This window comes from Etheostoma spectabile, chromosome 23 (genome assembly GCF_008692095.1).
Source record: "Etheostoma spectabile isolate EspeVRDwgs_2016 chromosome 23, UIUC_Espe_1.0, whole genome shotgun sequence".
Lineage (NCBI taxonomy): Eukaryota > Metazoa > Chordata > Actinopteri > Perciformes > Percidae > Etheostoma > Etheostoma spectabile.
In genome coordinates, this window is record NC_045755.1 from 17,466,352 (window position 1) to 17,481,572 (window position 15,221).

The following is a 15,221-nucleotide window of genomic DNA, read 5'->3' on the forward strand; positions in this document are numbered from 1 at the left end:
TCTTTAAGGTAGGGAGAACCACAGACATGCACAGATGTCTATGGGGATACGGGAGTTTTAATTTGAAAGCTGGGACCGGAAGTATGTTTTTTTGTTTCTTTTTTTTTTGTGTGTACACCGTCTGTCTTGACAGCAGAGTGGGTGGAGGGTAAGAGACAAACGAGCAGGCGCATCAATGACAGGAACGCCTCCATAAGCACCGACCGCTCGGCCTGTTTCATGTTCCTGGCTCCAGGCAGCGGGCAGCCGGCTGGTTGTGATCCGAGCTGAGGATGCGGGAGCAGGTGTGGGTCGGCTGGTTCCCCCGCTACCTGGTACTCATCATCACCGCTCACACATCGCTTGTGTCCGCCGACCTGCAGCGGCCGTGCGACGAGGTGAGTGCGTTACAACATCCCAATCTTTCTACTTCTAAACACAACTGTTTAGCTTTTTAAAAGGCCAAAGTTGGAAGGTTCTTTAAAAATGTATATTATTATATTATTCTAATCTAGAAATGACGTTGATCACATATAGCCTATTTTGATGTGATAATCAAGTCAAGAAAATGGCCATACATGTAGAGAATCTGGCCTGCAACCACAGTAGATAAAAAGGCTTCTCATAATGCACATTAATAAAATGCAATTTTCCATTTTTATATATTGGTTTAACACTGGATCTAAGCGAGAGCACACGGTCCTCTGCACGCCGCTGATCGGCTTAAAATGCGGTTCCTGTTGACCAGAAACGCGCTCCATGACGAGCTGATCCGGCTGCTGGCTCCCGTCCCTTCTCCCCCAGCCTCCAGCCATGGTGGGAGAAGTAGGCTACTCAGAGCTTTTACTTCAGGAAAGATAACAATACCACAGTGTAGAAAATGTTCTGTTACAAGTCAAAAATCATGCCGTTTTTCAGTTAAAGTAGCCTACAAAAATATTAGCATCATATTATATAACTGGATTATAATTGGTGATGCATTAGTGTGCATAATGTTATTGTTGCAGCTGGTAAAGGTGGAGCAAAATTGTATTATTTTATATATGTTTATCTGCTGGCTTGTGAATTTCCCCACCAATATAGGCCTATGCAGTTTTATCTTAATCTATAATATCACGTCATACTTTATTGGTTGATCATATTTTGTATTATTAATCTGAGTCTGCAAACTACAGCTTATTATTACATAAACTACATCATAGCTGCTGGATATAGAAATGAGATGACATTCAACTCAATCTTTCAGTGAGTTTGTCCAGTGATGGTCTAAAATCCGGTTCACTTTTCCACTCTGAAGAAGATGTTTGTAATTTTCTGGATGTTTTTGACATCAAACATTTAATAGAAAGTATCAGCAGTCCAAAAAGTGTGGTGTCCGTTTTTTCCTTACAACGCACGTCCCAAAACCCCCACTCCTATAGTCTCTCAACCCAGAGGATGGGTTATTCTAGCATTAAATTTTATCTCTTGCCCCCCCCCCCCCTCTCCCCCTTCTCTCTTCTTCTCATCAGTCTCCATGACAACCAGTGTGAGTCACCTGGGAGACCAGTGAAACACATTAGTTAGTTTTTTTTGTTTGTTTTTTATCAGTTGACCTTTCCCCCGGCTGTTGAGCACATTAGCACTGGTTACAGCCCTCGTGTTTGTCCAATGGACAGCAGGTGAATCTCAGCGCATGTGACCATGTTAATAAAGGGTCGAACCTCACATGGCAATCCAATTGTTTGTGTTGGAAGGGGGGGGGGGGGGGGGGGGTAGCGTAAATGGTCATTTTTGTTGTTGCAGAAAGGTGATCAATTAGCTTATCTGTCTCGCACGCATCCTGCATCGGCAAACCGCCTCGGACTAATTCCCCCCTACACATGTCGCAGGTCCTTTCTGTGATCGTTCCAGTTTAATCAGCTGCTGCTTGGATGTCAGTGCCCTGCTGCAGCCAGCTGCCTGCACGCTCTGATGATTCCTCTGCCTAGTTGAACAGCAGGATGAGGGGAGGCGATGGAGATCTGCCAGAGCGAGGCTTTGGACTCAAAGGAAGTCACATTGGAAGTACAAACCAGGCCATATTTGATTCTGCGAGATTGCATCAAGTACAGAAAACCGATTTGAAGGCTTTGACATTTAGGTTTTCAAAGGTGAAATGAGAACGAGAGGAAGCAAGACGTTGAATATCAAAATAAGATCTGCTTGCTGTCGTCCTGCATCATTTTTACAGCTTTAACACACCTGAAGTCCACATCTAAATACCACTGTGGCGAAAAATATAATATGAAATTGCAATAATAATTTCCGACATAGGCTAGCTGTTTTCCCGTTTCCAGTCTTTATGCTAAGCTAAGCTAACTGACCGCAGCCTAATATCGTAACAATTTTCTCAACTGCAGATAAGCGTATTTCCCAAAATGTCAAACGTTTCTTGTAATAACTAATAAAGTGTATTTAGAAAGCATTTTTTGTCAGAATCATAACAAAAATATCTTTGCACACCTACATGTGTGTCAGAGGGCTACAAAATGTGAATAAAAGTTGAAAACATGTTGGACATGTTTTGGTCCAAATAATATATCTGTCGATAAAGATTGTTTTGACAAAACAAAATGTATGAAATTAATATGAAAGAAACAAGATGAGTTATGAAACAGTGTGCTGGAGTTTTATTCTTTATTTTAATCTATATTATGAGGATTTTTCTAAAATATGGATTCAGAATCAAACATGTTTAAAAGCATTTTGGGAAGAAAATAGATGTTGAAACCAGCAAGTCTCTAACCTGTAATATAGGTCAGATTTTATAATAATTATTACCATAACTTTATCTCTAGCTCTTGTTTCTATGGAGATTAAATAAAAGCATCTAATTATAGTTTTCTTTGGACAAAATGTCCTAAATGCATGTTCAATCATTTAATATGATTAGCATAATGTCCCAACCAGCAGTCCTTGGAAAAAAGCGACTGCACAGATGACCGGTATGTTATTCTCTTAAAGGACCATTAGTGTTCCAGTGGTTGGTTGCCGTGGTGATCAGGGTCAACCACCACTTTTGCACATGCTTTTACATTGAAACCAGATCAATATGCTTCATCCTCTGGGGACCATGACTGTCAGTACAAGATTTAATGTCATTCCTTTGAATAGCTGCTGCGATGTTTCAGTCTGAACCAAAGTGCTCCATGTGATGGTGTATTGATCTTTGTGTGTATCTGTGTGTGTGTCCCGCAGACAGACTACTACTACCAGTACACAGAGTGTGACAGCACAGAGTCACGATGGAGGGTCGCCATCCCTCTCAATCCAAGCTCCTGCTCAAACCTTCCACCTCCAATCAGAGGAACAGACTGCTGTAAGCGCTATGTGTGTGTTGCTGTGTGTGTTCATCTTTATGTGTGTGTGCTTGCTTGTCAATGTGACCCTCTTTTCCTCACTGCCTCACAGCTTTCTCATGTCCGGCTGGGAAGTTCTTAGAGATGACCACGCAGCAGTGCACGCCGTGTGCGGCCGGCTCCTATTCGCTGGGCAGCGGCCTACGTTTTGACCAGTGGGACGCCATCCCTGCTGGCTTCGCCAGCCTGGCCAGCTTCTTGGACCCGGGGCCAAATGGAGAGGACATTCTGGCCTGTAACAGGTGACACAAACACTCACCGACCATACGTTCCCCACAAGGATAACATGGAGTTGAGCATACAGCCATTCTTTTTTGCTGGTTTGCTGAGTGTGTTTTGTCCATGCGGCAGTTCGTCATGGACGCCACAGGGTGTGTATCTGGAGTCGAACCGCGACGAGTGTACAGTGTCTTTGGTTTACGCCGTCCATCTGGAGAAACAGGGCTCCGTCTCCTTCACCTACCAGTACCCCGACAACAACATCTTCTTTGAGTTCTATGTAAGCACCGCTAACTGCTTCGTACTGTACATTACAGCCTGATATATTCTGATTTTTTAAATTTATTTACTATATGGCTAACATGTGTTAACATGTGTTCAGGTCCAAAACGAGCAGTGTCAAGAAATGGCCCAGACTGATGACCAGAAGTGGATTAAAGTCACCAACAATGGAGAATGGGACTCACACACAGTGAGTATTTGACTCCGCTTGTGTTAGTAAGGGCTGCGTTATAGATTGTATCTGCTTCACCGTGTGCATATGTTTTAATATTTAGGTGAATCTGAAATCCGGTACAAACATCCTGTATTGGAGAACCACCGGCATCCTGGTGGGAGGGAAGATGGTCAAACCTGTGCTGCTCAAGAACATCCAAATAGAAGGTAAAGCATAAGCCAAACATACAGTAACAGGAAGGCATTTGTGAGCTTTCTGAAGATAGAGTCCAAAAATCGGTTATCAGATGTAAATTATAAATATGTCCAGGTGTGGCTTACACATCGGAGTGTTTCCCGTGCCGGCCTGGCTGGTTCAGCTCGACCCCCGGCTCATCATCCTGTCAGCCGTGTGCCAGGAACACCTTCTCCATAAAGGGGGCCTCCTACTGTACAACCTGCCCTGAACACTACTACTCACGTATGTACACAAGAATCAACACTAGTAGGTCACTAGTTGTCTGTTGTTGTCTTAATTATATCCAGTGAGAAGTGGTAAAGAAAATTTGGGTTTGCTTTAATACCAAAAGTAAGTTTTGTGTTAAATCAACCAATCATCATCTACCTTACTGTATTTAAATGTAACTTAAATAGAAAAATCAGAAAAGATATTGTATAGTCCAATGGTACTTTTTTATTCAAACACTTAACATAAACAAAACCTCCTTTTATATAATCCCTCAAATTTGGTTATTTAAGGTTTGTTTGACAAATGTATTTAATAACTGAATAATGGTGTTCACTGTCAAATTATTTATGACAGTAACTGTAAATGTAACATGATAGGACAATTTGTACTTTAACTGGAAATAAACTCATTGTAAATAATAACCAAGTAAACACAAAAACTGCCCGTTTCTCAGACACACAAGTTCCAACATAATATAAGAAAATGTATTTAGGACATTGTAAAGAAAAAACTTAAAGCCAAAGTAGATTAGAATGTTATTTGGCCGTAAAAAGAGATTATGATTCGGCAGAATATCTCTCTACTGTGAGAGATAGAAAGCAGAGACAGGTCCTTACCAAGTACAGGCTCAGTGACCACAAACTGGCACTCAAATCAGGAAGACACAAGAAAATCATGTCAACCAAAGGAAAACAGTTTAGGCTGAGACAGAAATTCACTTCTTCCTACGATGGAAAACATACAATGAAGTAATGACCATTTACTTCAACAAGTTCAACTCTGTAATCTCAGATTTCAAAGAGCTGAAGGACCTCTCAAAATTAAAAAAAAATACGCCTAGGATAAAAAGACAAGGTATATCTTGCTGATATAATATATATCAATCTGAATGTACAATGGATTGTATATTAATGCTTTGGCAACACTGTTCAATGAATTAGTTAAAATGTAGCCCCTAAATATGATTATGTTCGGCACTTTGTATTTGCATATCTGCCAACCCGTACGTGATAATATCTATAGCTACATTATATGGGCTGAACTCTGCTATTGACTTATAACATACGGTGCATGAAAAAAAAAACTTATGTTTCAATGTTTTACATTCTCTTCTGTAAAGTGAAAAACTAGTCATTTGAATTTACCATTTAACATCACATTCTGGTCGTGCATGTTTTTCAATTCAATTCAATTTTATTTATAGTATCAATTCATAACATGTTTTCTCTGCATCATCATTGTCTCCTCCACCTCCGTCAGATGAGGGATGGGCAGAGTGCAAGGTGAGGCCGCCGTGCTCAGAGAAGGATTACTTCCAAATCCACACGGCCTGTGACAGCGAAGGAAAGGTCAGCAGCATCCACACGTGTCACATTTCACACACACACACAAACACACCCACACTTTTTACACAACGACAGGTACACCTGCCGAAGATAAATTGACAATTATGTTGTTTCTAGGTAAATGTACACAAATTAAACTAAATATAATTCTACATATAAAGACTTTTAACAATACCCTATAAGACAAAAAAACACCCATGATTGGTTTTATATTTAAAACATGATAAGCTTTCCTGTTTATCTTTGGTCTAATGTTTACACTTAACAAAAGGACATATAATGAATGATGCCTGTTTGCATGTATCCTTCTCTACATTAACTTAAAGCACTACGTAGTCACACAGAAGGATAATCCTGCCTGTTGTTACTGTATTAAATTTAAATCGATAATAAACAGTGGATATGTTCTGTCAGTTCTTTCGGGGTATTACTGTATCAGAAACTAGAGAAGTCACACAATGTGATGAGAGAGGAAGTGATGACTTAGTGACCATTTTGCATGTAATCTGATCCAAAGTCAACAACACAACCTTGGCCTGTTTTGATCCACGTCTCTGAAAGCGCTGAGTACACATGATGACGTTTAACCCTCGTACTGTCTTCCTGTCGACCGTGCACTTGTTCTCCGGTTTGGTTTGCCTGTTTTATAAAACATAAAGTAGCCTATAAATGATCACCCAATTCTGTGTTACATCTTTTTGGCCAACTTCATGACTTATTACCACTAGTTTTACACTTCTCTATGGAATTGATGGTGAATAAATCTCATTTACATGAAATTACACCTAATTATTGAGTAAAATATGTAGCAATTAGGCATTATCTTGACTAGTAGTTAAGGTCAGAGACACATATGTTTATGGATGATTAAAGATTTTCTCCCGGGTGGACCATAAAAGTTGTGATCATAAATTGGTACTGATGGAAATTTGGTTGAATAGAAAGCCATGTTTCTGACATAGAAACCCGAGGACAACAGGAGGGTTAAAGAACAGAAATGAAACACATCTCTATTGCTGATAGTGTAGTTTGTTTTTTATGTACAGTATCTCAGTAAGTTTTACTCCAGGTACATTTCTTTCTTCTATATTTGTATATTCATAAAGCCCCTTTTTTAGAATATGCTGATCCCCGTTGATCATAACCTCTGTGATTTGTCTGTTATAGACGCAGGTGTTGTATCGTTGGGTGGAGCCAAAGATCTGTGTGGAGAACATCACAGGGGCCGTGGAGCTGCCTGTGACGGGACAGAGAGAGCCCTGCCCCCCCTGCAACCCTGGCTACTACAACAGCAACGACTCCACCTGTTTGCCCTGCCCACCTGGGACCCATTCAAACGGCACACACGGTAAACCTGCTCCCACCTGGAACGTACTGTTACCAAAGCAGCGGGGCTGTTTTCATATCATTTGGATCTTTTTTAATCTGTATTTATCTAAGGAAAGTCAACTAAACAGAGAGATGGATTATCCACTCCTGAATAGATCTTTTTGTGCAAACATAATGTTTTACCAAAGAGTAAAAATGCCATTGTTGTATCTAAATAAAGGTTGCGTGTTTGTGTTTGTGTGTGTGTGTGCCAGTGTGCACTAAGTGCCCTGCGGGTACAGAGCCAGTGTTAGGTTACGAGTATAAATGGTGGAATGTACTGCCCTCCAACATGAAGACTTCCTGTTTCAATGTGGGCAACTCCAAATGTGACGACATGAACGGTGAGCACAATGACAGAGTTCACACCTCACAAAATAATTTACAATTGAGTTAGAATCAAAAGTACTTACTAATAAAACAAACAATCTAGAATCTAGAATGAGTGAGATGACGTGTGTGCATCATGTCTGTTGTCCATCAGGATGGGAGGTTGCAGGGGACCACATCCGCAGTGGGGCTGGCACTTCAGACAATGACTACCTCATCCTTAGCCTGCATGTGCCTGGCTTCAAGTAAGTATTTGTACTTTCTTTCTGGGGGAGATCTGATTGTTTCTGTGACAGATTTGTAATTATCTATGCAAGTGTGGACACCATAGAAAGAGAAAATCAAGAATGCTGTCTTAAAAGAGAAAAACAGGGTTTGCAGGAAGTAATTGACGGCTAAAATCCACTTAACCATACAGTATTCCTATGTCTTATCATCCTATACCCTCTTAGTCTCTGCCTGTGTTTGTGTTTTTGGTGGCAGGGTCCCAGCCTCACTTTCAGGGATGACCGGCAGTGAGTTCGGCTCGATAACCTTTGTGTTTGAGACCATCTGCTCTGGCGACTGTGAGCTCTACTTCATGATGGTATGTGCTTTGATTGTGTGTGTTTGGAGCAGAGAGGTAGTAATTAAGGGACTTATTTGACCAGCAAGCCAGAATAGTCACGTTTGTCTTACTTTGGTCCAGTTTATTACAGTGTTCTGCAGATTGTTAAGTAATCCAACCTGTGTTTTCCCCATCTAACTGTTTTCCTGCGCCGCCCCCTGCAGGATGTGAACAGAAAGAGCACCACAGTGGTGGAGTCCTGGGAAGGCAGTAGGGGGAAACAGTCCTACTCACACAGCATGACCAGGAACGACTCTGTCTCATTTACATGGGCCTTCCAGAGGACTAACCATGCTGTGGACGTAAGGGAACACACACACACATGAAGTACCTTATTCCCTTTCATTTAAACACTGGGCATGTCATTTACGTGTATGAAGGTATAATTAAATTATTTGTCAAATTATTTTACATGGAAGTGCAAATGTGACAATAAATGCACTTTCATTATATATTAAGATTATAAATCTCAACATATGTGTCTGTCCTGTGTATGTATGTTTGTAGGTGCGTCTTTATGTCAGTGACATGGTGAAGCTGTACTCAATCAGCGTGACAAACGTCCTGGATGGGGTGGCGTCATCATGTCGGGCCTGCGCTCTGGTACCCCATAACTCACAGCAGGCCGGGTCGTCCTGCGTCCCCTGCCCTGCAGGATTTTACATCGACAGAGACACCAACCGGTGCCAAGAGTGTCCGCCCAACACCCACCTGGCAGGGCGCCACACCTACGGCCAGGATGCATGCGTCGCCTGTGGGCCTGGAAGTATTAGCAACAAGGTAGAGAGACCTCCTCCTCTGGGGGTTTTGGTACAAGTGCTGATATTATTCCTGGGTTTTGGTACAGACACCAAAACAATCCTTATTTTACTACTACTTTAAGAAATATCAATAGGTTTTTCTACTCAACCTTACTTTTTCAATTAACAAAAGACAGTAAATGTTTTACTAAAGAGAGTCTAACATTTTAAATTAAATCAGAAACTATCTGATCCAAGCATAAGAAAACAAGATTACAAATCTGACATGGTGCTATGGAAAAGTTTTGGTCAAAACCAAAGTGATTTGACGTTTAATACCCAGTCCTACTCTGGGTTTTATCAATAAGCCGTTAAACCCTTGTGTTTATCATATTTTTTTACGTTTTTAACATTTTGTACACTTTTTTCAATGTTTGTCACTTTATTTTTTCGTTTTCAATGCAACGTAACACTATCTTATTACCTGTAGTTTTACAGTTATTTTTGGAATTTATGGTCACTAAACCTAATTTATAGGAAATTATACCTAATGTTAATATGTCAACTTTTACTCAGTGCTTTTTGGGCCACATAAGACTACTAAAACCAATAAATTACCAACTTTTGAAATAGTTTTCATATAATTTTTCTGTATGAACCCTTTGGAGCTGTCGCCATGGTTCTGAAAACCAAAAATAGAAAAAACATATATGAAAACTTGACATGTTTGTTTGGAGGATTTCGATCTAAATGTGGTGTCAGGGGCCAGATCAATTTATAAAAATCCTGTTTCAAGTGCAAAGCCACTATAGGCTTGATTTACAGTTATTATGGAGTAAATAACAACAATAACAAATTGATTCATTAAAGGTACTCTAAGCGATGTCACGCGTCACTTACAGCAAACATGTCCTCACTATCCGCTATAGCTGCCTGTCCCCTGAACACACTGTAAGAAGTCAACATCGCTTAAGAAACATATTAAATAAAAATGGGATGTTGCAAATCTCTAATTAAATAACCACATAACATTTATTTTATTTATTGATTTAACTCATTATTTACCATTATCATTAGTTTGTACTGTCCATAGTGCATATAATATGTCGCATGTTGAGAGTTCATGTGTTTCCTTTTCTTTCAGGAACACTCTCGTTGCTACAGCGACTGCTCCTTCTCCCACACAGAGAACAACCGCACGCTGACCTTTGACCTCAGCTCCCTGAGCGACGTGGCCTCGATGACCATCGGCCCGAGTTTCACCTCTAAAGGCACAAAGTACCTTCACCTATTTAACATCAGCCTGTGTGGCCACGAGGTAATTCACACATACTCCATGTCACTGTATATTAGCAACAGTTGCTATTCCAATGCAGTTAGACATCTGAGATTAGAGATTCCTTTAAAGCCTCCGAACATCCACGCAGATGATCATAGTTACGCCGGCTGATTAAACCTCTGCTCGGGTTTAAAGTGTCCTGGAGCTAAGATGGGAATTTATTAGGTCACATGATAAAACTGTGTCCTGCCCTAACAGGTGCAACAAAGCTAAAAGGAGACTCAGTAAGATGTCAGTCAATCAGTCTAAACACACCCACACAGTCCTAGGAAGAGGTCAAACCCACAAGAATAACTGGATGGGTAACACCTGTATGGGTGTTCAGGGCCTTTAACTGGATGCTTTATTTTTGGGTGGTGGTCCAAGAATGGAGACTTATTCTGCTGTTGCACTCATGGTTAGCTGTCTTGTATGAAAGCAAGACTGAAATGCAAATGCCTAAAATATGAACTTTTTTTTGGGGGGGGGGGGGATTTATTGTTCATTTTTGTTAAATTATATTTTGCCTGAAAATGATAGTGGTGTCTGGACTATTGATTTTTTTTGTCAGTATTACTTTACTTTCCTTCACTCAGTTTTTTATTAATTATTCCCACCAGACTCCATATTAAATTTTCCAATAGTTTCCATTTTCTTATTTCAAAGATTTATTCACAATGTGAGAAGAAATTAAGCGTTTTAACATCACCCCAGTGTGATAGAAGGATTTTTTTTTTAAGATGCAGTAAAACATCAAGTGTAACCTAGCAACTGACAATTAATTTTCATGCTATACACACATGTCTGTTACAGGGGACGAGAGGCGCTGTGTGCACAGATAACGTCACCGACGTGTCCAGCAAAGACGACCAAAGCGACCTGGCTCAGTTTGTCAACTCCGTGGACAGCTTCATATGTCAATCAACCATTATCCCAGCAGATGGGCGGGGTTTCAGGATGGCCATTTCCTCCCAGTCCATCAGCCTTGCAGGCGTTTTCATCGGTACGACGCTTGTTAAATGGCAATATGTGGCTCTATGATAACCAGCTTGTATTGTTTCCTTTAATATCTTTATCCATGTTTCTCACCAGGAGCAACAGTAGACTCCGTTCTGGATGGCGTGAATGCCAAACCAGAGCTGTTTCCTGGAAACGTAAAGGATGTTCCAGACATAAACTTCTTCTACAGGTACAGTATGAGATATGGAGGCAGAGTGAGTGAGTGTATGTTTTTGCTGTGTTTAACTGGGTCCTTATTTTCCTTCTTATTTTTCTCAGGTCAACGCAGGCGACGGCTTCATGTGATCAGGGCCGCAGTTCCGTCATCACTGTTCGCTGCAACCCCGAGAAGTCGGAACGAGGAGAACTCTCTGTGCCCAGGTAGGTGGAAATTTACTCTATGTATGAGGATGTGTTATTTGTGGGGGATTTTTGCAAACACACACTGTAAGAATTTTGGATAGATTAGATAATATGAGTTGTGAACATAATACAACAAATTACAGATAGTCGGTGAAACTCTGTGTGTGTGTTTGTGCAGCTCCTGTCCTGCAGGAACATGCGATGGATGTACGTTTCACTTCCTGTGGGAGAGCGCCAGCGCCTGTCCGCACTGCACCGAGGACGACTACCACCGGATAGATGGAGCGTGCAGGGGAGGCGTCCAGGTAACACACCTGCTATCACCTGCTCTCATTCTGTACCATCACCCTGACCTCAAACTAATCCAACCAGGCTTGTGTTCCAGTGGTTGCATTTTTTAAACAGTTAGAAACTGGTGAAATACTCTTCAAGCAGCAATTCTAATAAATCTCTCTCAAGTCTTTGATAAATCTCGAGCGTCATTTTATATTCATAAAGAAGATAACAATTATTTATGATAATTATCTAAGAAGTAGCCTAAATAGATTTGATTGATTTTAAAGGATTCTGGTTCAATATATGTGTTTCAATATCCAGATATATTAATTGCATCATTCAGTTAAGACTTTTTTAATTCCTTCAGACAAATACACGACAAAAACCCTCTGTGTGTTTTATGGAAGCATGCTTAAGACATTGAGATAAGACTAAACAATATAAAAAATCCATTTATTAAAACTAAATTGTTTTTTGTTGAGTAAAACTCAACTGTCTGACTGTCTGTATATCGCATGCATGAAGGCCCTGCGCTGAAACGTGGTGGTATAATATTGATTTGTTCAGTTAGTCAGCTGTTTTACATAGGACTAAAACTAAATTCATACTGTCAATTATTCATCATGAACCTAAGACGTGTTTTGACATTGTCATATCTTCCGAATCCTCTGGCTTTTCATGCTAATAACCCAGAGCCAGTCAGTAAATTGATATCGACATTGATATATGAGACTAGATATTGTCTTAAGTTTTGGATTTCATAATTTCGTAATATGACACAAGTCCTGTCTTTTCCTGGTTTTAAAGGCTGCATTACAGTAAAGTGATGTCATTTTCTTAACTTACCAGACTGTTCTAGCTGTCCCATTATTTGCCTTAACCTATTTAGTCATTATATCCAAAATACTGATGATTATTTATCACAAATCATATTGCGTAAATACTTTTTGAAAGCACCAATTTTCGACTCTACAATTTCGCCGCAATATCAACATTGATGTATTTGGTCAAAAATATCCACATTTTTTAATTGTCTCCATATCGCCCAGCTCTAACTAACCTCAGAAATAAAGTCATATACACATACTCCATTATTTGACTTATAATGCCAAATCTCTGCTTGCACAAGCAAAAAAAATTGGAAATTCTACATCTGTCACCGTGCAGGAAACTCTGTTCTTGTGGAACGAGCCGAAGCTGTGCACCAAAGGCGTATCGCTGCCTCCCAGGAGCTCCTCTCCGTGTGAGGCCATCGCTCTGTGGCTGAAGGTTGGGGTTGGTGGCGGAGCCTTCGTGGCCGTGCTGCTCATCTCTCTCACCTGCTTTTTCTGGAAGAAAAACAAAAGGTTAGAGGCGCCTGCCAATCGGACGCTACCACCAGTCTCGGTCAAGGCCAACGTACTCATTAAGATCACCTTGTTATGTTATTTAAAGGCAGAGACGTCAGCAGCTGTTTGTCAGCAACACTAAAGGCACTGATTCTTTCAAGAAGTATAGAAGTATATATTTACAATTTCAAAAACATAGCCAGTTATGTCTTTACTTTTACTTTAATTGTTGTTTTTTACTTTAGTCATATTACCTTTGGTTTTAATAGGGGTCACCCGCTTTTTGGCTGTTACCTCCTAAAATGAAGTCTATTAGTGACCCTTTATGGTTTTTCTCCCTTAAAACACAAGTTGTGAGCAACCAAACTAGTTATATTTTATTTATACCGGGTTTTTTTTACAGATCATGAAAGAGTAGAGAAATGTGAGGAACAAATGAACACAATTAACACAAATATACTTTTTCTTTTTTATCCACTTCATCATCTTGTGACCCCTCAGATTTCTCTTGGTCTAAACGCTTTTTTAGAAGAACAATCTGTTTGGTAGAGTCACTTTGATTTAAAGAGTAAACTCTACTACGACAGCTTTTCTGTTTAGAGTAAAGGTTTTAGTATTCGCCTTTAAACACGTAACACTGGATGTCGTAATGATGGATGTCTCATGATGACGCTGCCCCTGTGGTCTGTGGTCAGGTTGGAGTACAAGTACTCTCGTCTGGTGATGTCTGCGAACAAGGAGTGTGATCTGCCAGCTGCAGACAGCTGTGCGCTGGCTGAAGGGGAGGAACCCGACGACGACGTGGTCTACACCAAGAAACCCTCCCTGCTGGGGAAACTCCGGGCCATCGCCAACAAGGTATGTATCTCACTTATTATAAACTTAATTTAGGCCATTGACTGAGCAATAGCCAAAATCAGTTTTAGTTCTACTTTCTGAGCCGAAACTGCGAAAACAGGTCATTTAGTCTCAAAGCTTCAGACCAAAACAAAAAAGGCAGGTTTTTGCAACTTAATCGTAAGAAATTGTTTAAGGAAAAGTAAAATCAACAACGCAGGATAATTTGGAACCACAAATGTGAACCTCATGGGAGTGCTGCAGGATAAGACAGTGGATCACCAAAATTGTTAGGATTAATCCTCTTTACCATGAATGTAATGAAATTTCATGACAATCCATCCAATAGTTGAGATATTTCAGTCTGGAGTGATGTTGCTATCCTGAGAGCTATGCAGTTATAGCATGGGTAAAAGGTATCCCCCCCCCCCAATCTGGTAACACTTTCACAACTCCAGGGCTACGTCTGTCAAACATGCCAAATGAAATCTTTAATATCTGTATCTTTCAGCAGCACAACGGTGGAGAGAGCTGTGAGTCCGTGCAGCTCAACTCCTCCCAGTGTGATCGATGGGTCCTTGGATGAACAGATGTCAACAGAGAGAGAGAAAGAGAGAGAGAGAGGACAAATTATGGAGGAACAGTCAGTCAGTGACAGTGTTCATCACTTCCGTGTTCCTCGTGAGCCCTTTGGCCCCCTTCATTGTGTGTGGGGGCACCAATACAGACCTCATACAGTAGGCTACTTCCAGTTTTTACTGACAACGTTTGCAGATGCAAAAACTGGACAATGGCTTTTACTCCTATAGAATACACAGGAAACACTGTTGCTTTAATGCCATGGATGCTCAAGGGCGGCAACAAAAAAAGAAAATCATGCTTTTAATATATTTTCTTTTTGTATATTTTGTATTTTTTTTGGTATTTTCTGTTCAGAGTCATGTATTTATATCAATGTTATAATGATGAACCTTTATTAAAGTCCTATTTGACTTTGGGATGTGTGTGTGTGTGGATGTTTAGAGTTCATATAGGGCTACAGTAGTCTACAGTTCTTCAATAAAAAATAGATTGATTGTGGAAAGAAAATTAAGAAAATGGTGAGAAATGCCTTTACAAAGCTTGTCTAAATTATTAAAAGATAAATTATAAGTGTTTAAAGGCAAAGCAGTAAATAGCAATTTGTAGTAGTAGTAAGCAAGTAAATAAAACTGCCTGATAAATGTA

General features: G+C 40.3%; 1 protein-coding gene across 2 annotated transcripts; it reads left to right on the forward strand.

The window, feature by feature from the left end:
• Positions 1 to 104: 104 nt before the first annotated feature.
• Positions 105 to 14,994, forward strand: elapor2b (endosome-lysosome associated apoptosis and autophagy regulator family member 2b). 2 transcript variants are annotated; one of them, XM_032505611.1, is made up of 22 exons: positions 105 to 377; positions 3,199 to 3,319; positions 3,412 to 3,601; positions 3,711 to 3,858; positions 3,961 to 4,050; positions 4,136 to 4,241; positions 4,345 to 4,494; positions 5,743 to 5,831; positions 6,996 to 7,176; positions 7,412 to 7,540; positions 7,681 to 7,771; positions 8,010 to 8,112; positions 8,298 to 8,435; positions 8,641 to 8,913; positions 10,018 to 10,191; positions 11,005 to 11,194; positions 11,284 to 11,380; positions 11,470 to 11,571; positions 11,732 to 11,858; positions 12,997 to 13,175; positions 13,853 to 14,015; positions 14,506 to 14,994. In XM_032505611.1, the coding sequence occupies exons 1-22, from the start codon at positions 273 to 275 to the stop codon at positions 14,578 to 14,580; spliced, it is 3,021 nt and encodes a 1,006-aa protein (XP_032361502.1). In that variant the 5' UTR covers positions 105 to 272; the 3' UTR covers positions 14,581 to 14,994. The 2 variants fall into 2 exon arrangements, with proteins under 2 accessions (XP_032361502.1, XP_032361503.1); XM_032505612.1 differs by having other exon boundaries at positions 14,509 to 14,994.
• Positions 14,995 to 15,221: the final 227 nt, after the last annotated feature.

Excerpts from the sequence above, each read along its gene's own strand:
- elapor2b (XM_032505611.1), top strand. The coding sequence starts at position 273 with ATGCGGGAGCAGGTGTGGGTCGGCTGGTTCCCCCGCTACCTGGTACTC. Across the intron at positions 3,320-3,411 it reads AATCAGAGGAACAGACTGCT|CTTTCTCATGTCCGGCTGGG; the intron begins GTAAGCGCTATG and ends ACTGCCTCACAG. Across the intron at positions 7,177-7,411 it reads CCATTCAAACGGCACACACG|TGTGCACTAAGTGCCCTGCG; the intron begins GTAAACCTGCTC and ends TGTGTGTGCCAG.